The 26,889-nt window shown below is 47.7% G+C and overlaps 2 protein-coding genes across 4 annotated transcripts in view; one reads left to right on the top strand and one right to left on the bottom strand.

Annotated features, from left to right (window-relative positions):
* The window catches only part of FXN (frataxin), a 48,678-nt gene extending 30,477 nt beyond the window's left edge, over positions 1–18,201 (bottom strand). Inside the window, exons 1-2 of one of the 3 annotated variants that reach the window (XM_063609937.1) lie at positions 12,221–18,201; positions 8,136–8,384 (exon numbers count right to left, since the gene is read on the bottom strand). In XM_063609937.1, the coding sequence (XP_063466007.1) occupies positions 8,136–8,384; positions 12,221–12,232 (261 nt within the window). In that variant the 5' untranslated portion in view covers positions 12,233–18,201. The remainder of the gene's footprint in view (positions 1–8,135; positions 8,385–12,220) is intronic. The other 2 variants (XM_055294405.2, XM_063609938.1) reach the window with 2 other exon arrangements.
* Positions 17,343–23,871, top strand: PRKACG (protein kinase cAMP-activated catalytic subunit gamma). Its single transcript, XM_055294403.2, is given in 3 exon segments — positions 17,343–17,369; positions 22,748–23,357; positions 23,360–23,871. Coding segments are annotated over 3 exon segments (1,020 nt in total). The 3' UTR covers positions 23,743–23,871.
* Positions 23,872–26,889: the final 3,018 nt, after the last annotated feature.

Raw genomic sequence — 26,889 nt, 5'->3', positions numbered from 1 at the left:
TACGTGCTACAAAGTTGCCATAAACACTCAACGAGCAAATTATTTATAGGAGAAATACAAGGCTAGGTCCCCCGTAAGCTGCTGGTCACAACATTGTTACCAATCGATCAATATATAACCTTATTTCTGTTTAAAGACACCTTATGTAATATACATAGTTGATTCATTAACACTGATCTTGACTGGGCATGGTAGCTCACACCTGTAAGCCCCACACTTTGGGAGGCCAAGGTGGGAGGATTACTCGAGCTCAAGAGTTTGAGACCAACCTGGGCAACATAGAGAGACCTCATTTCAACTTGAAAAATAAAAAACCTGAGGCTGGACACTGTGGCTCGCGCCTATAATCCCTGCAGTTTGGGAGGCAGAGGCGGGTGGATCACCTGAGGTCAGGAGTTCAAGACTAGCCTGGCCACATAGTGAAACCCCCGCCTCTACTAAAACACAAAAATTAGCGAGGCGTGATGACATGTGCCTGTAATCTCTGCTACTCAGGAGGCTGAGGCAGAAGAATTGCTTGAATCCGGGAGGTGGAGGTTGCAGTGAGCCAGGATTGCACCATTGCACTCCAGCCTGGGCGATGAGCAAAATTCCATCTAAAAAAAAATCAAAAACATTATCTGGGTGTGGTGGGGTGCACCTGTAGTCCCAGCTACTCAGGAGGCCGAGGTGGGAGGATTGCGTGAGCCAGAGAGGTAGAGGCTGCAGTGAGCTATGATTACACCATTGCACTCCAGCAGCCTGGGCAACAGAGGGAGACCCTGCCTCAAACAACAACAACAACAAATTAACCGATCTCAGGACAACAGCACCTTAACTCATGCCTGACAAAGCTTCTCTAACACATGCATTTTCTCTGTAAGGAACATCACAGCCTCCTCGTGCTCAACTTTGCACTACACTTGGAGACAATTTTAACAGAGAAATAACCAAGAAAAAAGCATAAAAATCTGAAAAGCATGGCACTAACCAGACTGTGAAAACGACACTGTTTACACTATGACACCTGAAATAAGAAGGCAGGGCAGCACTTTGTCAGACCTTGGCTGGGAACATGAGCCTGGAGGAGCTCACATTTTTTTGCCGCTCTGCACACATCTTTGAAACGACCGCAAAAGGCCAGGGGTACTGATTTGGGGGTAACAAATTTTAGCAAGTGGGCAAATTAACAAGTACAGAATCTTAACGAATAACGATCAACTATAGTCATGTTTTACAGATGAGGAAACTGACACACCAAAGGGTAACTTGCCTATACAGATACAGAGACGTTAAGTGGCAGAGCTGGGATTGAACCCAAGCTGTCTGGCCCCAAAGTCTGCGCACAGTGGAAGAAATTGTTTTCCCAGGAATTAAAGCAGCGCTCAAAACATCCAAGGAAAAGTGTCTGAGAATGTGGGGCTCACCTCAGGGAAGTTCCCGTCTCTCCAGGATCCTGGCCCCTCAACCCTTAGTTGTCTTCGTCGCTGATACCTTCACAATCGCTGTTTTTGTTTGTGTGTATGTGTGTTTAATTTAATAGAGATTTGATGGTTGTTATTGGTGGGAGGGTCAAATGCAGGTTACTCATTCAAAGGCACAAGTAGAAGTCTTTCTTCGGCTGTTTTTAATCATAAAAAAAGAACCCTTGCCAAATACTCCCTGCTTTATATTTTACCTGCTTTTGCCAATTTAATATTCCTTGGGCAACTGCTAAACCTTTTGGAACCTCAGTTTACTCCTCTGAAGGAAGGGACCGTGGTACTCACAACAAACCTCACAACCGTGAGCATAAAACAAGAGAACAGAAATAACCCAAGTACAGAGCCTGAGGGTATTCAGGCTCTGAACAAAAGAATGGAGACCTAGGTGAGAGGCAAACTTCGGCCTCTGCCTGAGGGAGGCTCCATTCTGTTCTGCTTGAGGAAGGCAAAGCTTGGAGGTCAAGGTCATAGGATGAGTGTTCTTCCTTTTTTTTTTTCCTGAGACGGAGTCTTGCTCTGTCGCCCAGGCTGGAACACAGTGGCGCAATCTAGGCTTATTGCAACCTCCGCCTCCCGGGTTCAAGGGATTCTCCTGCCTCAGCCTCCTGAGTAGCTGGGATTACAGGCGTGCACCTCCATGCCCGGCTAATTTTTGTATTTTTAGGAGAGATGGGTTTCAGCATGTTGGTCAGGCTGGTCTTACTCCTGACCTCATGATCCACCCACCTTGGCCTCCCAAAGTGCTGAGATTACAGGCATAAGCCACCGCACCTGGCCAGGATGAGTGTTCTTTCTAAAGCCACCCGGCAGCCACCTCTCCCTCTAACTCCAGGTCACCCGTGAGCCCTTGGACCACAAGTCATGGTAGGCTTGCCTAGCTTGAGGCTTCAGATGTGCGTGCTCACTCACACAGTGCCTGCTCATGGGATGCATTTGAGGAAATATTAGATAGTTTCTGGGCCTAAAGTCTCAGGCCCAGGGGTCAGGAACCACTAAACCCAATCATTGCCCACCCCCTGGTAAGGACTGGCCTGGATGGCCAGCAAGGAGCCCAGCTTTCCTTCCCAGGTGTCCCCTTGTCACCCCCGGCCCTGTCAAACCACAGCACTTGAAGAGCGAATCAGGACCCATACCTCGCAGGGGAGGATGAACTGGTACCACCACTTTTGGCATCAAATGAGTTGATTATTGGCTGCCCCTTTGCCCAGCAATTCCATTCTGAGAAATTCCCTGAAAGGAACTTCTGTCCATGCACAAGAACAGTCAGAGCAGCACCATCATAACAACAGAACACTGCAATCAACCAAATGTCACCTAAAGGAGCCTGGAGAGAGTGTGATATAGAGTGCGATATATTTACCCAACCAGCTACTATCCAGCAGTGAAAACAAATAAATGACAACCGCATGCATCAATGCAGATGACACTCAAAAACAGTGTTGAACAAAAGGGGCAAGCCATAGCAGAATAGATATAGCAGAACACCTTATATACAAACAATACATGGACTGGGGGAGATACAGAGGAGGTCAAACTCTAAGAAAAGGAAGGTACGATTAATAGAATTTGGGCTGGCAGATTCCTCCAGGGAGGACAGGGCAGTGATGGGGTGAAGACAAGGGCCTCCTGAGGAAGAAACAAATTCTATGTCTTAACCTGGTGTCAGGGATACAAGTATTTGTTATTTGTCTTAGTCTGGGATGCTATAACAAAATACCAGCCACTGCGTGGCTTATAAACAATAGAAATGTGTTTCTCAGAGTCCTGGAGGGTAGGAAATCCAAGATCAATGCACCAACAGCTCTGGTGTCTGGTGAGGGCCAGTTTCCTGGTTCATAGATAATGCCTTGTCACTGGGCTGCGTTGGGCTGTTTTACAAGGGCACTAATCCCAATCATATGGGCTCCACCCTCACACCTCATCACCTCCCAAGGGCCCCACCTCCTAATATCACTTTGGTGATTAGGTTTTAACATATGAATGGTGGGGTGACACAAACATGCAGACCATAACATTTATTATTAGTTTATAAGCAGTATAAGTATTTATTTACTTACTTATTTTTTTCTTTGAGATGGAGTCTCGCTCTGATGCCCAGACTGGAGTGCAGTGGCACGATCTTGGCTCACTGCAAACTCTGCCTCCTGGGTTCACGCCATTCTCCTGCCTCAGCCTCCCGAGTAGTGGGGACTACAGGCGCCCACCACCACGCCCGGCTAATTTTTTGTATTTTTAGTAGAGATGGGGTTTCACCATGTTAGCCAGGATGGTCTCAATCTCCTGACCTCGTGATCCACCCGCCTTGGCCTCCCAAAGTACTGGAATTACAGGCATGAGCAACCACGCCCAGCAGCGTATAAATATTTATATATCCTTTTCTATGTGTAAACTTGTGTAAATTGTCTGCAAGACAATAAAAATGATTTCAAAGTGAGTGAGGGTATAACCTCCTTGTTAGACCTAAAGCCAAAAGGTCATAGGGTCACAGGTGATGGTCTTGTCCCTCTAGGAAAATGGACAGATGTCTAAAAGTTGTCCAAGGCATGCAGAAGTGGATGCCACAGGAGCTTATGGAGTTATTTAAGAGGGAGCATGCTATGGTTTGAATGTTTGTCACCTCCGAAACTCATGTTGAAATTTAATTCCCAATGTGGCAGTATTGAGAGGTGGGGCCTTTAAGCAGTGACTGGGTCATGAAGGTTCCTCCCTCAATAATGGATTAATCCATTCATCGATTAAGGGGTTATCCTGTGAGTGAAACTAGTTAGGCTTTATAAGAAAAGAAAAAGACACCTGAGGTAGCACACTCAGCCCCTTACCATATGACGCCCGGTGCCACCTCAGTACTCTGCAAAGTCCCCACCAGCAAGAAAGGACTTGACTTTGGACTTCTCAGCCTGCAGAGCAGTAAGAAAAAAATTTTTTACCATATAAATTGCCCAGTTTCAGGTATTCTGTCACAAGCAACAGAAAATGGACTAAGACATCCAGTTATCTCCTCCTCGAAGCTGTCTCCAGTATTTAAGAGGAAACGTTAAAGACGGAGCCCCTGTCACATCCCTCCATCAAAAAACATAGGCTGCCTCGTGGAACCAGAGTCCTTCTCAGCCTCCAGGTAGGTAAGGCTGGGGGCTGGGGGCTGGGGGGCTGTGCTCTTAAAAGCCATTTCTGTGGATTCTTGGTTCTGCTGAGTAGACAGATCTGAGAACCAATGATCAGGTCCTAAATACTCTGTCCCATGTGGTGGTCACCAGCCCCCGTGGCTACTGGGCACTAGAAATGTGGCTACTGGGACTGAGGACCTGGATTTTCAACTTTATTTAATTTTAATTATTTGAGGTGATGATAAAGTAATAAAGTTATTAGGAGCCGTTTTTTTTTTTTTTTTTGAGACAGAGTCTCGCTCTGTTGCCCATACTGGAGGGCAGTGGTGCAATCTTGACTCACTGCAACCTCCACCACCTCCCAGGTTCAAGCAATTCTCCTGCCTCAGCCTTCTCAGTAGCTGAGATTACAGGCGTGCGCCACCACACCCAGCTAATTTTTGTATTTTTAGTAGAGACAGGGTTTCACCATGTTGGCCAGGCTGGTCTCAAACTCCTGACCTCAGGTGATCCGCCCGTCTCAGCCTCCCAAAGTGCTGAGATTACAGGTGTGAGCGACCACAACCAGCCTAGGAGACATTTAAGTGTGTTTGGAACAACTTGACTATGTGAACCTTCATTTTTAATTGTGAATTTTATAAAACTAAATACAGATCGAGTATTTACTTAGAAATTGTAAATTGATAGATGCTGGAAGTATATCAGTATGAAAGAGTATGCAAGATATCTTATTACTGATTTTTTGTGTGTGTCACAGAATCCCCCAAAATCTTGGCTCACTGCAACCTCTGCCTCCTGGGCTCAAGTGATTCTCATGCCTCAGCCTCCTGAGTAGCTGCGACTACAGGCACGTACCACCATGCTGAGCTAATTTTTAGTAGAGACGGGGTTTCACCATGTTGGCCAGGCTGGTCTTGAACTCCTGATCTCAGATGGTCCACTCACCTCGGCCTCCCAAAGTCCTGAGATTACAGGCATGAGCCACTGTGCCTGGCCTCATTACTGATTTCTAAAATACTGATTACATGTTGGAATGATAATACCTTGTATGTACTAGGTTGAATACATATATTGTTGAAAATGATTTTTTTTTGTCTTTTTAACTAGAAAATGTAGAATTATGTCTGTGGCTCCCACTCTGTTTCTGTTGAACAGCTGCTCTAGAAGTAGACGCAAGGGATAGAGAAAACCGTGGGGAACAGGCCTTCAAGTGAACTCACTTTCTGATGAATTTTGGAGACCAAGGGGACCTTAGGGTCAATCCAAGACAGTCAGGACTTTAAAATAATTAAACAGGATGGTGGCCCCAGTTGCCACTGCCACCCATCCAACTCCTCAAATACCCAAGACGTGCAAGGGAACTGTGGAACAGACAGGTTAAACAAATGTGATTAATTCAGTATACAAAAAAGAGGCCTAGCTGGTGACAGAGGTTGCTAACCATCTATCCATAAACGCAGTGTCCACCTCCTGGGTGCCAGCGCCAACTTGGGTGTGTTTGTCAGTCAACAGCCCTTAACAGCCACCAGGTACCATCCAAAAAACTGTACCACCTCTTGTCATTCTCCTAAATTAAAAACTGTGCTGATGGCCAGACGCAGTGGCTCACGCCTGTAATTCCAGCACTTTGGGAGGGCGAGGCAGGCAGATCACCTAAGATTGGGAGTTCTAGACCAGCCTGACCAACATGGAGAAACCTGTCTCTACTAAAAATACAAAATTAGCCTATAATCCCAGCTACTCGGGAGGCTAAGGCAGGACAATCACTTGAACCCGGGAGGCAGAGGTTGCAGTGAGCTGAGATTGAGCGACTGCACTCCAGCCTGGGCAACAAGAGGGAAACTCCGTCTCAAAAAAAAAAAAAAAAAAAACTGCTGACAACCCACGCTGTCCACACAGGCAGAGGTAAAAGCCCAGTAGGCGGCAGCTCAGGTAGTGCACAGAAGCCAAGTAATAAATGTCTGCTTTCCTAGAGGGGATCTCAGGCCCACCATGGACAGACAAACTTCCCTATTTTTCCAGAGATACTGGGACATCCATTTTATTTATTTTTTATTATTATTTTTTGAGACGGAGGCTTGCTTTGTCGCCCACGCTGGAGTGCAGTGGGCGATCTTGGCTCAATGCAACCTCCGCCTCCCGGGTTCAAGCAACTCTCCTGCCTCAGCCTCCGGAGTAGCTGGGATTACAGGCGCGGGACACCACGCCCGGCTCACTTTTCTTTCTTATTCTTCTTTTTTTTTTTTTTTTTTGTATTTTTTAGTAGAGTTTCACCATGTTGGCCGGGATAGTCTTGAACTCCTGACCTCAGGTGATCCACCTGCCTAGGACTCCCAAAGTGCTGGGATTATGGGCATGAGCCACCGCACCCTGCCAGGAAATCCATTTTCTAAGTCCTAACTTTTAAGCACTGGCAACCAATCCCAAAGTTTCTTCAAACACAATGTGGGCCAAATAACACGTGTCAGTGGGAAGTTTAAGCCTAAAGTACAAACTCCACAGAGCAACACAAATATGGCTTGGACGTGGCCTGCCTCTTTCATCTCCCCTAATATATGCGGTGTACCAGCCACTCAGAAGGGATCCCCTTTCGCCTTCCTGGCCTTTGCCCAGAGGGTTCCCTCCTCGTGGAACACCCTCCACCACTTCCTTGGCATCTTCAAGACCCTCATTAAATACCATGTCCTCCCCTTAAGGAATCTTCCTCATCCCCACAGCCATTCTTTGGGTTTCCTCCTTTTAAGTCGTGGCGTATCTGGGTCAGATATTTCTTTGTACCCCCAAGGGAAGAAAGGGGAACTAATGTGAAGTTCTGAAGACTTTATCTATGTTATTCCCATTTAATCCTCACACCAGGTCCGCAAAATGGGCGTCACCTTTATCTTCTCCCTACAGAAAACAAAGCCACGTCTCAGAGAGGTTAGGGGATCCCCCAAGGTCACATAGCTTTGCGGAGTGCTGCAGAATTTGGAATAAAGGTCGGGTCAGTTTCCAAAAGCCAGGGCCCCTGCTGCTCTAGCTACTCTGCAGCTCTGAAAGTTTCACCTCGTTCCAGGAAACCATTTCGTTCAAAAAAATCCAGCCTTGAAAATATCAGGTGTGTGCGCGCCGGTGCGCGGAAACACACACCCACAACACACACGCTATATACAGATACACACAGACACACACATTATGTGTATGTATATACTAGCAGATACCATCTATTAATATTACTGAAACAAGTTATCGCAGAGAAGTGACAAGCATGGAGACAGCCGCAGACCCCTCGGATCCGGTCCCCTCCACCAGCCCGCCCTGCCTTCGCCCGTGCCTTGCCCCGCAGTCGCACTGCAGGACAAAATGTCCCCTTTTCCATCGGAAAGCAGAAGCCAGTGTAAATGCAACCGGGAGAACTAGAGAAAGCGGTTGCCACGGCGCTGCCGCCGGGCCGCCCTGAGACGGAGCGGGGTGAGCCAGCCCAGGGCGCGTCCCCGGTGCGTCCCCGGAGCGTCCCCGGCGTGCGCGGCGCCTCCCTGCGCAGGCGTGTGGCGTGCGGCCCGCGGCGGTTCCCGGCGCCGATACTCACGGCGTGGCGGGGCGTGCAGGTCGCATCGATGCCGGTCCGCGGGCCTCGGCGGCCGCAGAGTGGGGCCAGCTCTGCCGGCCGCGGGGCCCGGATGAGGGTCTGGGCCTGGGCCGGGCTGGGGGACGCCAGGAGGCCGGCGACTGCGCGGCGTGCGAGAGTCCACATGCTGCTCCGAGTCTCCCGCCCGCTCCGCCCTCCAGCGCGCGGTGCTGCGGCGACCCCTGGTGGCCACTGGCCGCAGGCACTCTTCTGTGGGGAAACAGCCAGAGGTTAGACCTCAGGAAGAACTTCCCAGCTTAGCACTATTCGTGCATTTAACAAAAATGGAGAGCCTGCTTTGTGCAAAGCACGGAGTGCAGCCAGGACCCCTGACCCCAGGGAGACTGCAGCCTGGTGACCTGCCGCTTCAAAAATTCTAAACAGGAAGAACTTGGGAGCTGCTGTCTTGCTGGGAAGTGGGTGCATGCAGAATTGAGGCTGCTTGGCCGCCGGTGTGGGTTAACAGCAGTTGGGTGTGTGGGGCCAGGAGACAGACGCCTTGTGTAAATCTGTACTCTGCCCACTTCCTAGCTGTGTGACCAGAGGGCAAGTTAATTAACTTCTCTGTGCCTTGTTTATAAAATGCGTTTTATAAAAGTTCCTACTTCATAGGATTGTGGTAAGGATCAAATGAGTTAAGCCCTGTAAAGTTTTTCTTGGACAGGGCATGGTTCCGGTTAAATGCACAATAAATATTGTTAATAGATTATTTATTTATTTATTTATTTATTTATTGAGACGGAGTCTCGCTCTGTCGCCCAGGCTGGAGTGCAGTGGTACGATCTTGGCTCACTGCAAGCTCCGCCTCCCGGGTTCACGCCATTCTCCTGCCTCAGCTTCCCGAGTAACTGGGACTACGGGCGCCTGCCACCGCGCCCAGCTAATTTTTTGTATTTTTTTTTTTTAGTAGAGACGGGGTTTCACCCTGTTAGCCAGGATGGTCTCGATATCCTGACCTCGTGATCCACCCGCCTCATTTATTTGTTTGTTTGAGACAGTCTCACTGTGTTGCCCAGGCTGGAGTGCAGTGCTACGGTCCTGGCTTACTGCAACTTCCTCCTCCCAGGCTCAAGCAGTCCTCCCATTTCAGCCTTCCAAGTAGCTGGGACTACAGGGGTGCGCCACCACACCCAGCTAGTTTTTGTATTTTTTGTAGGAAGGGGGTTTCACTATGTTGCCCAGGATGGTCTTGAACTTCTAGGCTCAAACGATCCGCCCGCCTGGGCCTCACAAAGTGCTGAGAGTACAGGCGTGAGCCACCGTGCGTTGCCTATTGTTGATAGATTTTAAGAGAATTTTATTTCCGTTACATATTACAAAGGAATGCAAATTGTGAAAGTTTTCTTCACATTTTATATATGCTTTAGAGGATGTCAAATGTGAGCCGAGTGTGATAATGCATGCCTATGATCTCAGCTAATCAGGAGGCTGAGGCAGGAGTATCACTTGAGCCTGGGAGCTCAACGTTGCAGTGAGCTATGATTGTGCCTGTGAATAGCCACTGCATTCCAGCCTGGCCTTCATAACAAGACACTGTCTTAAAAAAAAAAAAGAAAAAAGAAAATGTCAATTGTGTACACTTTTCATGGCAGAGAAGATGGGAAGGTACTAAAGTTCTTCCAAAGCCACTTTGTGAATCGTGAAGAGAGACATGTTTACATACTTAGGCTGCTAAATGACAAGTGTCAAGAGGAATGTAAACTAACAGGTATGAGTGTTGAGTGGGAGATTTACATAGAGCTAGGGATGGGGGAACCAAGGAAGTATTCATGGAAAAAGTGGCCTTGGCACAGGGCCTTCAAACATAGAGTAGAGGAGGTGGGATCTGATTGCCTATCAAAGAGGTGGTCCAGGGCGTTCTGGATGAGAGACATCCTTCTGTGTTTAATTAATCCTAGGCAGCTGTTTATTAAGTATTGTTATGTATATGCCAGGCCTGGAGAAATCATTTTCCCCCTGCAAAGTATCTGGAGAGGGTTTTGATTGTCACAATGGGCAGCTGTGGGGTGGGTGTTTTCTACTGGCATCTAGTAGGTAGAAGCCAGGGATGAAACATCCTGTGATGTGCAGGACAGCCCCCCACCTGTGCAACAAAGAACTATCTAGCCCAAAATACTGCCAAGATTGAGAAGCCCTCCTTGAACCCATAAATGGAGAGCCCATAGGCATCAAAGGGGAGTGTTTTCGCTGCCAGCCATGGTCTCAGACTCTGCCACACCAACAGTGAGGCCCTTCCTCACATCATCAGAACTGCATTATATACTCAGAGAGAGAGAGCTGCGTCACTAGTTATTATTATTTGAGACAGAACCTTGCTCTGTTGCCCAGGCTGGAGTGCAGTGGCGTGATCTCTGCTCACTGCAATCTCCACCTCCTGGGTTCGAGCGATTCTGTCTCAGCCTCCAGAGTAGCTGGGATTGCAGGTGCCCACCACCACGCCTGGCTAATTTTTGTATTTTTAGTAGAGATGGGGTTTCACCATGTTGGCCAGGCTGGTCTCGAACTCCTGACCTCAGGTGATCTGCTCGTCTTGGCCTCGCAAAGTGCTGGGATTACAGGCGTGAGCCACCACGCCCTGTGCTGCATCATTATTAACTAGCACGCTTAGCAAGTTCTGGTATAGAAAGGTCACTAGCAAATGCTCCAGCTCCCTGCAAAGTTGATACCATTGCCCCATCTTTTTGGCCAAAGAAATAGACCTAGAGTAGCAGATCAGAGAAGATGAAGGCTTCGCAAGAACTTGTCCTTCTGCAGTTCCTTGAAGGTAGTCAAGAGGAATCAGGCACACTTGGTAAGAAGCTGGGTCACCGTGCCCGGCCGGCTAATTTCTTATGGTGGCACATCACTCACCATTTAACAAATATTAATGAAGCCCTACTGTGTCAGGCACTGTTCTAGGTGCTGATTATACAGCAGTGAACAAGACAGGCAGACATCCCTTGCTTCTTATATTCTATTGTAGGGACACTGATGATAACAAAATAAGGTAAACAATGTATTAGAAGCCGGGTGCCTCACACCTGCAATCTCAGCACTTTGGGAGGCTGAGGCAGAAGGATCGCTTGAGCTCAGGAGTTCAAGACCAGCCTGGGCAACATATATCTCTGTAAAAAATAAAAAATTAGCCAGGCTTAGTGGCATGTGCCGGTAGTCCCAGCTACTCAGGAGGCTGAGGTGGGAGGATCACTTGAGCCTGGGAGGTCAAGGCTATGGTGAACTGTGATGGTGCCACTGCAACTCCAGCCTGGGCAACAGAGTGAGGCCTTGTCTCAAAAAACAATGTGTTAGTTGGTCATCAGTGGTATGGAGAAAAAACAAGGAAGAGAGAGAAGAGGTGTAGTAGCCAGCTTCCAAAAGGTCCCTCACCTCTTGGGATTCCATCGCTTGTGTAGTCCCTCCCACAGTGTACCAGGGTTGGTCTGTGTGACCAATAGTAGATGACCCAGCTGATAGTATCTCCTGTCTAAGATCAGGTTATAGATGACTGCGGCTCCCTCTCTCTCTCTCTGATCACTCGCTATGTGGGAGCTGGTTGCCATGCTGTCAGAATCTATGGAAAGGCCCCTGGTGAGGACCTCCAGTACACAGCCCAAAGCCAGTAAGGACGTGAGGCTTGCCAGCAACCACATGAGTGAGCTGGAAGTAGGTCCTCTTGCCTCAGATGACCGCAGCTCTGACTGACAGCTGACTACAACCTCACGAGGAACCCTGAGCCGGAACCCTGAGCCAGAACCTTGGAGAAAGCCTTTTTCTCATGCCCTGGAGTTGAGAATGTAGATTGAATGTGCTCTGCTACGATTGCTGTTATTAGGCACTGTGGGAAGTGCTTTATATGCACTCTGGTTTAATTCTAATAGCCATACTGAGGGTACTATTATTATTATCTCCATTTTATACACCAAGGCTCAGAGGCTAATTCACCTTTCCAAATCCTCCAGCTAATAAGTGTCCAAGCTTGGACTCAAACTTGGGCCTTTTAACTGTGCTGCTATTCTATCTCTCCCTTGCTCTTTCCAGGCCAGGCTTGGGACATAACACTAACACACCTTTCCTTTCATTTCATCTCTTGTCCTTCAGTCATTCCTAAACATTGACATTCATTGAGTTCCTTGGCTCTGGCCACAGTCCTCTCTCCCTTTCCCCTCTGGAGCATCAAATAGTGATTACAGTATCCACAGGGATGGCATATGCCATTTCACAGTTCCTAGAATCCACTTTTCTCTTCTCATAAAGCTTCAGCAAGCCATTCTCATCTTGGGTTGCTTGTTTGCCTATTTGCTGTTACATCCATTCTCTGCTCCTCATCTGTTTCTTTCAAGGAAACCTGATCCATGCAAATTACGTTTCCTAAACTCCTTTGCCAATTTGTTTCAAGAGAGGTTCAGCCAATGACAGGCGCCTGTGGGAGATTGGCAGGTGGGTGGCAGAGAGGAGGCAGCTATTTCTGCCCTCCTTTTCTCCCCTCCCTCGTTCCCTTCAGGCCCCATCTCCAGCAGTGATTGGGTTTCCTCTGTGGCTCCGCCTCTTGCTGGACAGACCACTGTGGTTTCAGTCTCTGCTCCGGCTCTGTGTTAACACCTTTTTCCTTCTGTTCCTCTATACGTAGTTATGGTAAATGCAACTTTTCTGCATTTCTTAATTTTGAGTTCATCTAATTCTTCCTGGTAGCTCTTTCAGTCCTTGTGTCACCTTTGCAACAAATTCCCTGCATTAGATTCTCTCTGTGAATTGCCGGACCTAGGTTTTGTTTGTGAGGCTGGACCCCAGCTGATATTCATATCTGTTCTTTGGACTTTATTGCCATTTTAAATTGTTCTTTCTCAGGTATCTTCAACTATCGGATCCTGCTTTCTGATTACAATCTCCAGTTCCTTAATCTCAGGTCCTTTCTTCCATTTATCATGTTTGCTCTGTTCACCCACTCTGTTCTTCCACCCACTTACTCATCAACCTGTCAAGGAAAAAAGGCAAACTCCATAAAATATTTAAAGAGTTTTATTCTGAGCCAAATATGAGTGAACATGGCCCCAAGGCACAGTCTCAAAAGGTCTTGAGAATATGTGCCCAAGGTGGTTGGGTTACAGCTTGTTTTTTTGTTTTTTGTTTTTTTTTGAGACAGAGTCTCGCTCTGTTGCCCAGGCTGGAGTGCAGTGGCGCCATCTCGGCTCACTGGCTCACTGCAAGCTCTGCCTCCCGGGTTCACGCCATTCTCCTGCCTCAGCCTCCTGAGTAGCTGGGAGTGGACCGCCACCACGCCTGGCTAAGTTTGTGTGTGTGTGTGTGTGTGTGTGTTTGTGTGTTTTTCATAGAAACGGGGTTTCACCGTGTTAGCCAGGATGGTCTCGGTCTCCTGAACTTGTGGTCCACCCACCTCGGCCTCCCAAAGTGCTAGGATTACAGGCGTGAGCCATTACGCCTGGCCACAGCTTGGTTTTTTATGTTTTAGGGAGACATTAAGACGTCAGTCAATACATGTATACATGTGAGGTATACATTGGTTTGGTCCAGAAAGGTGTGACAACTTGAAGGGCAGAGGGTGCTTGCAGGTCATAGGTGGATTCAACAATTTCCTGATTGGCAATTGGTTGAGAGTTAAGTTATTATCTGAAGACCTGGAAGCAATAGAAAGGAGTGTCTGGGTTAAGATAAGGGGTTGTGGAGACCAAGGTTCTTGTTATATAGATCAAATCTCATAGGTAGCTTAGAGATTATAGATGTAAATATTTCCTATGCAGACCTTTAAAAGGTGTTAGACTCTCAGTTAATCTCTTCAGGGATTTGCAGGGCCTGGAAAAGGAAAGATCCACTTATATTAAAAGAGATTTTTGGGCCGGGCGAGGTGGCTCACGCCTGTAATCCCAGCACTTTGGGAGGCTGAGGAAGGTGGATCACGAGGTCAGAAGATCGAGACCATCCTGGCTAACAGGGTGAAACCCCGCCTCTACTAAAAATACAAAAAAGAAAAAAGAATTAGCCAGGCGTGGTGGCATGCACCTGTAGTCCCATCTACTCAGGAGGCTGAGGCAGAAGAATCGCTTGAACCTGGGAGGCAGAGGTTACAGTGAGCTGAGATTGCGCCACTGCAATCCAGCCTGGGCTACAAAGTGAGACTCTGTCTCAAAAAAAAAAAAAAAAGAAGATTTTTTTACAGATGTAAATTCTCCCCCACAAAAGAAAGCTTTGTAGGGCCATTTCAAAATATAGCAAGGAAACATATTCTGGAACTAACTTTGGGAGGAACTTAGTTCATAGTTTAACTTTGAAACAAGGACGATAACAGCCCTTTCCCAAAACAAATCCCCTTCCTGCCTGGGGACTAGACTGCCTTTACAGAACCAACACATTAGCCACAAGATTAGAAATTATGGTTTAGGAGTCATGCAACTGAAGGCGGCCAGATTCTGAACCTCCCCAAATTGCTCCTAGGGATAACATCACTATTGTAAAATCTAACATCAGGGCTTGAGATATTTTGCAGACCCTGCACTCAGTGGATCAGCTGGCACCACCCAGACCAATCAACTGGCTCATCTGATCTTGTGGACCCCCCAGCAGGAACTGACTCAGCACAACAGGACACCTTTGATTCCCTATGATTTCATCTCTGACCTGACCAATCAGCGCTCCTGACTCACTGGCCTGTACGTACCAAATTATCCTTAAATACTCTGATCCCCGATTCTTAGGGAGACTGATTTGAGTACTAATAAAACTCTAGTCTCCCATACAGCTGGCTCTGTGTGAATTACTCTTTCTCTATTGCGATTCCCCTGTCTTGATAAATCGGCTCTGTCTAGGCATTGGGCAAGGTAAACCCATTGGGCGGTTACAGACTCCAAAAGGGAGAGGGTATAATGAGGCATGTCTGACCCCTACCCCTTCCTGGAGTGGCCTGAACTAGTTTTTCAGGTTTCTTTGGACTCCCCTTGGCCGAGAAGGGGGTCCATTTAGTCAGTTGGGGAGCTTTGAATTTTAGTTTTGGTTTACAAACCCATCCATCGTTGTTTTTTTTGTTATTTTTTTTGTTGTTGTTGTTGTTGTGGGACGGAGTCTCACTCTGTTTCCAAGCTGGAGTGCAGTGGCGCGATCTCGGCTCACTGCAACCTCCACCTCCCAGATTCAAGCAATTCTCCTGCCTTAGCCTCCGCAGTAGCTGGGAGTATGGGCGTGCACCACCACACCTGGCTAATTTTTGTATTTTTAGTAGAGATGGGGTTTCACCATGTTGGCCAGGATGGTCTCGATCTCTTGACCTCATGATCTGCCCGCCTCAGCCTCCCAAAGTGCTGGAATTACAGGCATGAGCCACCGCGCCCGGCCTCCATCCATCATTGGCTATTGAGCGTCCACAGTTCCCCGCACTGTGGTTGCTGATGATATAGTGGTAACAAAGATTGATAATCAACATGTTCCCATGGAGCTCACAGTCTTGCGCAGGAGAGAGATGATAACGTAAAAGTATTTACAAAGTCACATAAGTGCGATGATGGAGTAATTATAGGCTACTACAGAAGCGCATGAGAGTGGCCTGGTCTTGACTTGGTGGAGGTGGTGACAGCATGAGTTTCTGAGATCAGAGAGATGAGGAGTTGGCCAGGTGAAAGAGGGCAAGGAGGAAAGAGCATAGCAGAGGGGACAGTATGTACAGACCCAGAGGCCAGATGTCCTCATCTAGTACAGTGTTGGAGAGGCTGAAAAAGGGAGATTCTCGAACAGACTCAAGCTTGGATGTATTGGGACCTAGCTCCTGGGGTTGTGCAGTTCTGAAAGGTCTGCAGTTTACCCCTAGGGTTGCAATCTTCTTATTCTTTTTTAACTCCAGGTTAGGCACTTCTGTTCCTCACAGTTCAAGTTCAGCTCCAGCCCTCTTTGTCCCTTATAATGCATACAAACTCTTCAAACCTCCTGCATTTCCTGAATTATGGAACTGGTCACTGGATGCCCCCTTTTCCTTGCTGTATTTGTATAGCTTTCTTCTGTCTTCAAGAGCTATCTAATTATTAAGATAATTGAATTGGGACCTCTCACTTCTCAGCTCTTTGTTCTATAGGCTATAAAGCATTTTGGGGCTCCTTCTGGGAAAACATTAATCGATTTAAATCAAGGGCATGCACCCAAATGCTGCAGGGGCCAGGCAGGTGCCAGAAATGAGTGGCAGGCCCTATGGAACACTTAGCCTTCCTGGGCTGCCTTTTTCTTTCTTGCTCTGCTGGAGACATGGCATAAGCACTATTTTACTTTTAACGCTAATGTAAAAAAAGAAAAAAAGCCCGCAGAGCCAACAGGATGATAAGCAGCAACTGTCATTAGCTCTGTGCGGTGGTGATAGTTGGGAGGGCAGGAAGGGCTGTGAAGTGCAGAGAAAACGCTTACGTAAAGTGCAATCGCAACTCAGCATAGCTGAATGGTGTCCTGTGGAAACGTAGGCCTACTGTGCACAAATATTACAACAGGAGACTGAAATCTGGATGATCTGGGGTATATGAAACTGACTGCTCTTTACATTGAGAAAATAATTATTAAAATTTAAAATACTCTGTTTAGGCCTCTATATTGGGGTTAAACAAAATGTGTTCATGGGCTCATCCGGTGGTTCTAAAACTCGGCTGTGCATTAGAATCACCTGGGGAGCTTTTAAAAGTCCCAACATTCAAGTCACATGCCTGGGCAGTTAAGTCAATCTCTGGAGGCAGATTCAGTCATCAGTATTTTTTTTTTTTTTTTTAAGACAGAGTCTTGCTCTGTCACCCAGGCTGGAGTGCAGTGGGGCAATCTTGGCTCACTTGCAACCTCCGGCTCCCGGGTTCAAGTGATTCTCCTGCCTCACTCTCCTAAGTAGCTGAGATTACAGGTGTCTGCCACCACACCTGGCTAACTTTTGTATTTTTAGTAGAGACGGGGTTTCACCATTTTGGCCAGGCTGGCCTCGAACTCCTGACCTCAAGTGAGCTCCCTGCCTCGGCCTCCCAAAATGTTGGGAATACAGGCGTGAGCCACCATGCCCAACTCAGTATTATTATTTTTTTAATGTCTCAGGTGATTTCAATGTGCAGTTAAAATTAAGAACCACTGCTTTTGATGTGCGTCGGTTTGTGAGCTCTGATTTATAGGGCATATTTTGGCAGAAGGATGTTGTGAATGTTCTGTTCCACCTGGGGCCTTCTGTTAATGGGCAGGTGTGCTGTATCACAGATGGTAAGTGCTGCAGACGAGATTTCAGAGGAAATCGTCAAGCGTTCTCCTCTTCTGTTTCTCGAGGGCCTCAACTCTTCATCATGAAATGTGGGCTGTTACAGTGATAGCAGAAGAGGTCACCAAGAAACTCATATGCCATTATACATTACATGAGTGCCGAAGCTCCTGTCACAGTCCACATTATCTGTATCTAACATCTTGTCCTGGGTACAGTTTCCCATTCAGCCACTTGGCTGTACTGTCTGTATGTTGCATGATAATTACTAGGCATTATACATGTGCAGTCACATTGCAACCATGTGACAATGCCCACTTCTTGTGTAGGTGTGCACAAGAAATTCTCTTCAAGGTCTCAGAAGGACTGAGTACGGCAGGCCTCACAAGACACAGCCATGATGGGCAAATAGCAGTGCCTGACATTCCTACCCCCATCCTCAGATAGTGGAGTTTCCCACAATCCCCCTCCTTGACTCTGTTCTCTCTTGGCTCACGTTCCTTGGCTAACACTCTCATACCTCTTAAATCTGTGCTGCCAATGCTTATCTGTCTACTAAGTTCAATCCCAAATTTTCAATGGCTAATTAGACATCTCTACCCGAATGTCTTAAGGACCCATGAACTCAATGTGTTCAATCCTGAATTCATTATTGTCTTCAATTGTTTCTTTCTTTCTCTTCCCCACCCCCGCCTTGTCTCATTTGCTTTGCTTAAACAAAAAAAAACTTTGCTTCTTTTATGTGGAAAGACACATAAAGGAAGAACTGAAAAACCAGGGCTCAGGACAGAAGGCAAGGAACTTATTGGCCAACAGCTGTAGAAACATGGACAGCCTTCTAAGACGCTGTATTTGAATGGCTCCTTTACAAATGCCTCAAGTCCCCATGTGTCTCTGCTCAAGATTCAATTCCTGAGAGAGAGAAACTGATTGATCTATCTTGGGTCCTGTGGCCATCCCTGACTTTCACTCAGGTGAGTGGGTGAGATTGGGAACCCAACAGAATCAGATGAAATGGGGTAGAAGTAATCCCTCAAAGATAAAACAGAGTGCTACTGCCAGGAAAAGGAGAACTACAAAATATGGGGAAAATAATTTTATAAAAATTGTCTCCCTTTTGTGGATTTAAACAATATATAAAAGTGACACATAAAATATAAGTAAATGCATTTGTGAGAAACCAATGTTTTACCTCATTTTTATTTTAATAAGTAATTCATGCTCAAAATTAATTTCAGCAGTTCAGAAGTTATAAAGTGAGAAGTAAAAATTTTCCTTCCTTTAATTTATGCTTCTCTAAGTGCCTAGTGCTATTCCCTAGGGGTAATCAGTTTTGGCAGTTCTTATATGTCAGAAGAAATATTTTTAGGTAAGCAAGTTGGGCCTATTTCTAGGACTACTTTCTTTTCAGGTCCCAACAATAGTACAATGCTCATTATCATGTGGGCCAAGCCACTTCTATAAATATTACGGCGGCCGGGCACGGTGGCTCACGCCTGTAATCCCAGCACTTTGGGAGGCCGAGGCAGGCAGATCACCTGAGGTCGCGACTTCGAGACCAGCCTGGCCAACATGGAGAAACCCCGTCTCTACTAAAAATACAAAATTAGCTGGGCATGAAGGCACATGCCTCTAATCCCAGCTACTCGGGGGCTGAGGCAGGAGAATTGCTTGAACCCGGGAGGTGGAGGTTGTGGTGAGCCGAGATCGCGCCATTGCATTCCAGCCTGGGCAACAAGAGCAAAACTCGGTCTCAAAAAAAAAGAAAAAAAAATTGTGGCAAAATTAGTGGTACCAAGGGATGAATGATTGCCCAAACTTTAAATAAATGGAGTACTTTATAAATTATTGTCATTATTTCTGAACTTCCTCTCATAATTTTTCATCTTTCATATAACAAAGGCCATGCCAATTTTTAAATCAACATTTTATAGATCATAAATCTGACTTTTGAAAACTTTGTGTTCAAAAATGTTCTTTTACACTATTCTGCTAATAAGGAGAAAACAAATTATTAATAGAAGCTGGCTTGTCAAAATCCAGGTATGATAAGTATTTCTGGACCAGAACATGCAGTGTTATGTAAATAATTCCCTCAGTGCTAGAAATTTGTAGTTTATTTCTTGTTTGAATCCTGGTGGAGTTTTTTCTTTTCTTTGCTCCCATCAATATTTTGCAGATAGAGAGGAAGTTAGAATTGAATGATCCAAGCCTTATGCAATTAGCCATTTGGAAACTGCTATATAAACAGTAAAGAGGAGAATCAGCTGGCATGACTGCCAGTGAGCAGTTTTTTTGGGAGAAGAATGGTCTTGATTACCTTTCATTGGGCCTACAGGAAAGCAGAGTTGGCTTTCACCTCTTCATTTGGCCCCCTAGGCAAGCTCCAAGCAGATCACGCAGAGGTATTTTATCTTGCTACACAGATCTTTTCCTTCTGAAAGGGTTTCTCTGAATGCAAAGAGATCCGTGTTTCCTTGGCATGCTAAGGACTCCCTTGCTCCCCAAGGCCGTGGAGAAAAGCAGAATGGAAAGTGGAGAGAAATAACAAATGTAATTATTCTGCGGCTTGTTCTGGGATAAATACTTGATGTTCTCACCTGTAAACGAAGCATGGGGACATTTCTAGCATGCAACATATGTTCCCTCTAGACCCCTGTGTCTTCCTAATTGAACTTCAGAGATTAATGCCACAAGAATTTGTCATGGAATGGCACAGCCTGCTTCTAAACAAACTGTCCCACTTCCAAGGCGTGAGCCCAAGAGAATGGCTTCGCACTAATTGCTCTTTGTGTATAAATTTCCACTGAATAATCTGGAGGTAAGTTAGAAATGGGCAGAATTTTAGCAGATCTACTGTGATGAAAATGAAGAGGAAATCACTGCGATTATGGGGGAGATGTGGAATTTCCATCTGCTGGGGATTTGCCTTGACCCCAAGCACAAGGGGCAATTGACCCTCCTGCTCTGTTCTTGTTGAGGGAATGTGGGTTTCCCTTTTGTGGAAGTTCAGATGATCAACAGCAGATTTTTCTCCGTTCCTCCTCTTCCTCTCTAACCTGACCGTCTCTGAATATACAGTCAGTACCCAAGTACTGGCCCCAGGTTAAACCATAAACTCAGAACCAGGCCTTGCACACAGTACACACCTGCTTGACCAACATCTGCTGAACTGAGTGGCAAGAACTCACAGTCACAATAGAAACCTTATACTTGGAGTCAAGTAATCAGGAATTCCTCTCCAACTTGCTTAGTTTCAGCCAGCAGGGCTGGGTGAAAGGGTGTTGTTTACTTGCACTAGCTACAGGTGATGTAGTCAGGGTGGGTAGGCAGAATTAGCTGTCAAACTTAAAGGGCAAGATGGAGAGAAAATAGGACAAGTGGATATTCCTGTAGCTCAGTGTTTATGATGTAGGACAGAATGTTTGTACAGAATTGACTGGGGAGAGCAGCTCAGAACCCACCCTGTGATGGCTGAGTGCTGGCTGTCTTCTGGAGGGTGGGTGGGGCTGACATGGTGGCCTGGGGGAGTGATGGAAGGCCCATCATCTATGTACTTTGACTTCTCATAAACTCCTATGGCATGTTTTTAATAATTGATAGAATAAGTAAACAGAAAGTCAATATAGAAGACCTGAACACTACTACTAGCCAACTTGACCTAAGTGACATTTGTAGAACACTGAATCCCCAAACAGCAGAATACACCAGAATATACATTCTTCTCAAGTGCATATGGGCCGTCTACCAAGAAAGATCACATTCTGGGCCATAAAATGAGTCCCAAGAAGTGTAAAACATTTTAGGTCACACAGAGTATGTTTTCTAACAATGGAATTAAATCAGAAATCAATAGGAAAATTCTTGAAAAATCCCAGGTATTTGGAAATGAAATACTTTTAAATAGCTTATCAGGCAAAGATGAAAAGGGAGCTTAGAAAATATTTTGAGCTGAATGAAAAGGAAAATACAACATACCAAAATTTGTGAGATGCTGCTAAAATAATGGGAGGAAATTTATAGCACTAAGTGATTATAATAGAAGAAAGATTTCAAATGAATGACCTTAGTTCCCACCTTAGGAAATAACAGCACATTAAACCAAAGCAAACAAAAGAAAGGAAATCATATGTATGTGTTAAAATAAAACATTACATGCAGTAAAATTGAATTTTGGTGGGAAGTATACAGTTCTATGAGGTTTTTTTGTTTTTGTTTTTTGAGATGGAGTTTCACTCTTATTGCCCAGGCTGGAGTGCAGTGGCACAATCTCTGCTCACTGCAACCTCTGCCTCCTAGGTTCAAGCAATTCTCCTGCCTCACCCTCCCGAGTAGCTGGGATTACAGGCATGGGCCACCACGCCTGGCTAATTTTTTTGTGTTTTTAGTACAGACGGGGTTTCACTATGTTGGTCAGGCTGGTTTCGAACTCCTGACCTTGTGATCCGCCCGCCTCCACCTCCCAGAGTGTTGGGATTACAGGCTTTAGCCACTGCGCCCGGCCAGTTCTATGAGTTTTAAAACAAATGTAGACCACCACCCAACACATGGTAAGCACCAGCACAATCAGGATACAAACATGTCCCATCACTTCCCACATTCCCTCAGGCTGTCCCTTCACAGTCCAACCCTCCCCTAACCCCAAGCCCTGGCAATCACTCATCTGTTCTCCGACACTAGTTTTTGCCTTTTCTAGAATGTCATAGAAAAGGATTCATACAGTAAGTCCCCTTTAGAGTTGGCTTCTCTCGCTTGCATATGCCTTTTCAATTTATCCATATTGTTGAGGGCAGCGCCGTGATCTTGGTTCACTGAAGCCTTGACCTCCCAGGCTCCAGAAATCCTCCCAACTCAGCCTCCCATGCAGCTGGGAATATAAGCGGAGGCCCGGTGGGGGTCGTGGCGCCGCAGCCAGGGCAGCCAGCCCCAAGGGGCGCCGCCGCCACCGCGAGACCCCCGGGCGCCACCAACCGCCACGGGCAACGCCCCCGCCACCGCCGCCGTCACCGCGAGACCCCCGGGCGCCACCAACCGCCACGGGCAACGCCCCCGCCGCCGCCGCCGAGACCCTCGGGCGCCACCAACCGCCACGGGCAACGCCCCCGCCGCCACCGCGAGACCCCCAGGCGCCACCAACCGCCACGGGCAACGCCCCCGCCGTCACCGCGAGACCCCCGGGCGCCACCAACCGCCACGGGCAACGCCCCTGCCGCCACCGCGAGACCCCCGGGCGCCACCAACCGCCACGGGCAACGCCCCCGCCGCCGCCGCCGAGACCCCCGGGCGCCACCAACCGCCAGGGGCAACGCCCCCGCCGCCGCCGCCGAGACCCCCGGGCGCCACGGGCAACGCCCCCGCCAAGAAGGACACCGAGCAGGAGGAGAGCGTGAAAGAGCTCCTAGCCAAAGCCAGAGGAGATTTCCTCCACAGATGGGGAAGCCCCGCTCACAACACCGCCGGCTCGGATCGGTGTGAGCGGCTCAGGGCGCTGGGCGCGGGCTCCTTCGGGCGGGTGCGGCTGGTGAGGCACCGGGAGACCGGCGGCCACTACGCCATGAAGACCCTCCACAAGCAGAAGGTGGTGGAGCCGAGGCAGGTCGAGCACACGCTGAACGAGAAGCGCATCCTGCAGGCGACCAACTCTCCTTTCCTCGTGAAGCTGCAGTTCTCCTTTAAGGACGACTCCTCCCTGTGCCTGGTGACGGAGATGCTCTCCCACCTACGGCGCGTCGGAAGGTTCAGGGGGCCCCACGCCTGTTTCTACGCCGCCCGGGTCGTCCTGGCCTTCCAGTACCTGCACTCGCTCCACCTCATCCACCGCGACCTGAAGCCCGAGAATCTTCTCCTCGACCTGCAGGGCTACCTGCGGGTCACGGACTTTGGTTTCGCCAAGCGCGTGAAGGGCCGCGCTTGGACCTTTTGCGGGACCCCGGTGTACCTGACCCCCGAGATCATCCTGAGCAAAGGCTACAGCAAGGCTGTGGATTGGTGGACCCTGGGGTGCTCATCTATGAGATGGCCGTGGGCTTCCCACCCTTCCACGCTCACCAGCCCATCCAGATCTACGAGAAGATCGTCTCTGGGACGGTGCGGTTTCCCTCCAAACTCAGCTCTGACCTCAAGGATCTGCTGCGGAGCCTGCTGCAGGTGGACCTCACCAAGCGCTTCGGAAATCTCAGGAACGGGGTTGGCGACATCAAGAACCACAGGTGGTTCGCCACAACCAACTGGATCGCCATCTATGAGAAGAAGGTGGAAGCTCCCTTAATCCCGAAGTACTCAGGCCCTGGGGATGCCAGTAACTTTGACGACTACGAGGAGGAAGAGCTCTGGATCTCCATCAACGAGAAGTGCGCCAAGGAGTTTTCAGAGTTTTAGGGGTGTGCTTGTGCCCCTGTGCGTTTTCTTCCCTTTTCTTTTTCTTTTTGGTGGGTTGCGGGTGGGAGGGTTGGACTGAACAGCCAGAGGGCCCCAGAGTTCGTTGTATCCAATTTCACCCTCACCCCACCCTCCAGGGTTGGGGGAGCAGGCAGCCCAGATATTTGGAGAAACAGAAACACCAGCTGCTCCCTCACCCCCTATGCCTTCCTGGCCCCTCTATGCTTCTCTCTTCCTCCTCCCACAGGGTTCCCCTTGCCCCAGCCCACTTCTGCCTATTTTAAACGAGTTTCTCAGCTCTATTCAGGCCAGGTCTTGCTGGTGTATCCAGGGACAGGGTGTGGAAAGAGAGGCTCAAACTTAACTCCAGCCCCGAACAGGCACCACTTACTAAGAGAGGATGAATGAAAAGCACACCTGCCCTTCGGAGTAATCCTGCCTGGGAAGGAGAGAGGTTTAGTGCCATGTTCAGTTGGCTGTTTGCTAGAATAAAAAATTTAAAAAAAATTAAAAATCTTATTTGAGTTCCACCAGTGTCCCCTTTTCTCCTTCCTCTACTTCCACTCCTCCCACCCTTCCCACCTTCCTGTGTCTCCCCATTCCCCAGATCCATTTTAACAAATCCAGGAAGCCAACTGACTTTGGAAGGAGGCTCTGGGGTTTGAACTTCCCCCATGAACTGCTGCTTTCCCCTTCCCCCCTCCCCAGGGGCATCCTCTGTCACTCTTGCAAAGGTCTCAGTTCCTTTAGGAAGCTCCACTCTCTTCTTCCCCAACGGACTTTTCTTCACCCTTGGGCTTTGGGAGCCAGACAAAGCAGCTGCCCCACTCCCTGCCAAAGAGGAGTTGTTTGCCAAAAAGACAGAGTGGGAGTCCCAAGCCCAAGTCTTTCTTCACAGCTGCATTTTCCCGAAACTCCTTAAGTTTATTCTCAGCCAGATTGTAATGCCCAGCCTCCTCTTTTGGGAAGGCAGTCCTGCAAAAGGACATGGAAGAGGCCCAGTACCTCCACCCCCACCTCATTGCCCAGGGTTCAAGGCTAGGGTTGCTGGGGACGGGCTGCCTGTTTTATTCACCCAGCAGCTTCTGCCTCCTCCCATCCTGGGGGCCCCTCTCCAGCCTAACTGTCAGCCATCCTTCACCTCTTCTCCCCTGACACCCAGTGCTGTTTTCAATTTTTTTTTTTTTTTTTTTTTTTTGAGACAAAGTCTCACTCTGTCACCCAGGCTGGAGTGCAGTGGTACAATCTCAGCTCACTGCAACCTCCGCCTCCCAGGTTCAAGCGATTCTCTTGCCTCAGCCTCCCGAGTAGCTGGGATTACAGGCGCCCACCACCACCCCCGGCTCATTATTGTATTTTTAGTAGAGACGAGGTTTTGCTACATTGGTCAGGCTGGCCTTGAACTCCTGCCCTCAGGTGATCCACCTGCTTTGGCCTCCCAAAGTGCTGGGATTACAGACGTAAGCCACCGCCCCTGGCCTGTTTTCTTCATAGAAAAGTGAGGAGCTGCTGGTGAGCCGCCTCATCTTCATATTTCCCCCTCTCATCACTTCTCCCCATCCCAGGAGGAGCTCTCAGGCCTGGGGTGGGGCCCCAGGTGGGCTCAGGGTGATTCGACCTGCTTGCTGTGAAAGGATGAGATTTCCTCTTGGACAGTGTGCTGTTGTAAACATGTCAAAACTATTACCGATAAGGCTGGGTGCTGTAATCCCAGCACTTTGGGAGGCCAAGGCGAGCAGATCACTTGATGTCAGGAGTTTGAGAACAGCCTGGCTAACATGGCAAAACCTCATCTCTACTAAAAAATACAAAAATAGCATGCGCCTATAATCCCAGCTACTTGGGAGGCTGAGGCAGGAGAACTGCTTGAACCTGGGAGGCGGAGGTTGCAGTGAGCTGAGATCGCAACACTGCACTCCAGCCTGGGTGACAGAGTGAGACTCTGTCTCAACAAAACAAAACAAAAAACCATTACCAATAAAGTTTTGTTTTAAAAAGAACTGGCAAAACTAATCTATGATGCTTGAAGTCATAATAGTGACCTTTGAGGATGGCATTGGTGGAGAGGGGACATGAAAGCCAGCAGGTGGCTGGGCACGGTGGTCTACTAAAAACACAAAAAATTAGCCAGGCATGGTGGCAGGTGCCTGTAATCCCAGCTACTCAGGAGGCTGAGGCAGGAGAATTGCTTAAACCCGGGAAGCAGAGGTTGCAGTGAGGCGAGACTGGACCACTGCACTCCAGCCTGGGCGACAGAGCGAGACTCTGTCTCCAAAAAAAAAAAAAAAAAAAAAAAAGAGCCAGCAGGTTAGCTGCAAATGTTTTATATGCGCTTTAGGTGTTGGGCACATGGGTCTACACATATGTAAAAATTCACTGGACTATACAATTCATAGCTGTGCACTCTAGCATATGTAAGTTATACCTCAGTCATTAAAAAATGGTTGAAAATGTTGAGGTTTTTTGAGACAGGTGAGACAACACAGGCAGGCCACGAGTGAGTTAGGTGGGGATAGTGTTTTGAGGATCACAGCCTCATGGTATTGAAATGGCTTTTGAGTTAGGTCTTAAAATAAAGGTTCTTAACATTTCTTGAATCCAGGTCACTGTGAATTTGATAAAAAGTATAGTCTTTCTCTTCATGAAAAAAAACACCCCATATACACAAAAGCGTACCCAATTTGTATATATGATTTCATGGCCCTATTAACATTTGTCTATGACTTTTCTAGAAATAAGTGGGTCCTAGGCTAAGAACCCTGCTTAAATGGGTAGATTTACAAATGCGAGGGGGGAAGAGTGGGATTCACCTATGAAAATCCATGTAGTAAGGGAGAGTGGTAGCACATATGAATGCTAGAGAGAGAGGCAGACGATCCTCAATCATCCACTTGTGCAAAATTCCCTGTTGACATCCTAACCTAGGAGGTGAGACATCCTAGGTTTCCAGCACTGACTCTGCAGGTGAAACTGCGGACTCAGTTATGCTGAGTAACTATGGCTCTGGGCTACATTCACAAAAGTTTACAGCATGCTTGCTTACAAGAATCAGCTTGTTTTAACTTGAAGTATTGAACACTGAGCATCTTACTCATCAGAATATCTTTCTGCAGCCTTGATCATTTTGCTTTCTAATGATTTTTCTCT

Source organism: Symphalangus syndactylus, chromosome 9 (genome assembly GCF_028878055.3).
Source record: "Symphalangus syndactylus isolate Jambi chromosome 9, NHGRI_mSymSyn1-v2.1_pri, whole genome shotgun sequence".
In the NCBI taxonomy this organism is placed as follows: domain Eukaryota; kingdom Metazoa; phylum Chordata; class Mammalia; order Primates; family Hylobatidae; genus Symphalangus; species Symphalangus syndactylus.
Note: the sequence above shows the minus strand (reverse complement) of the source record. Positions and strands in the feature narration are given on the sequence as shown.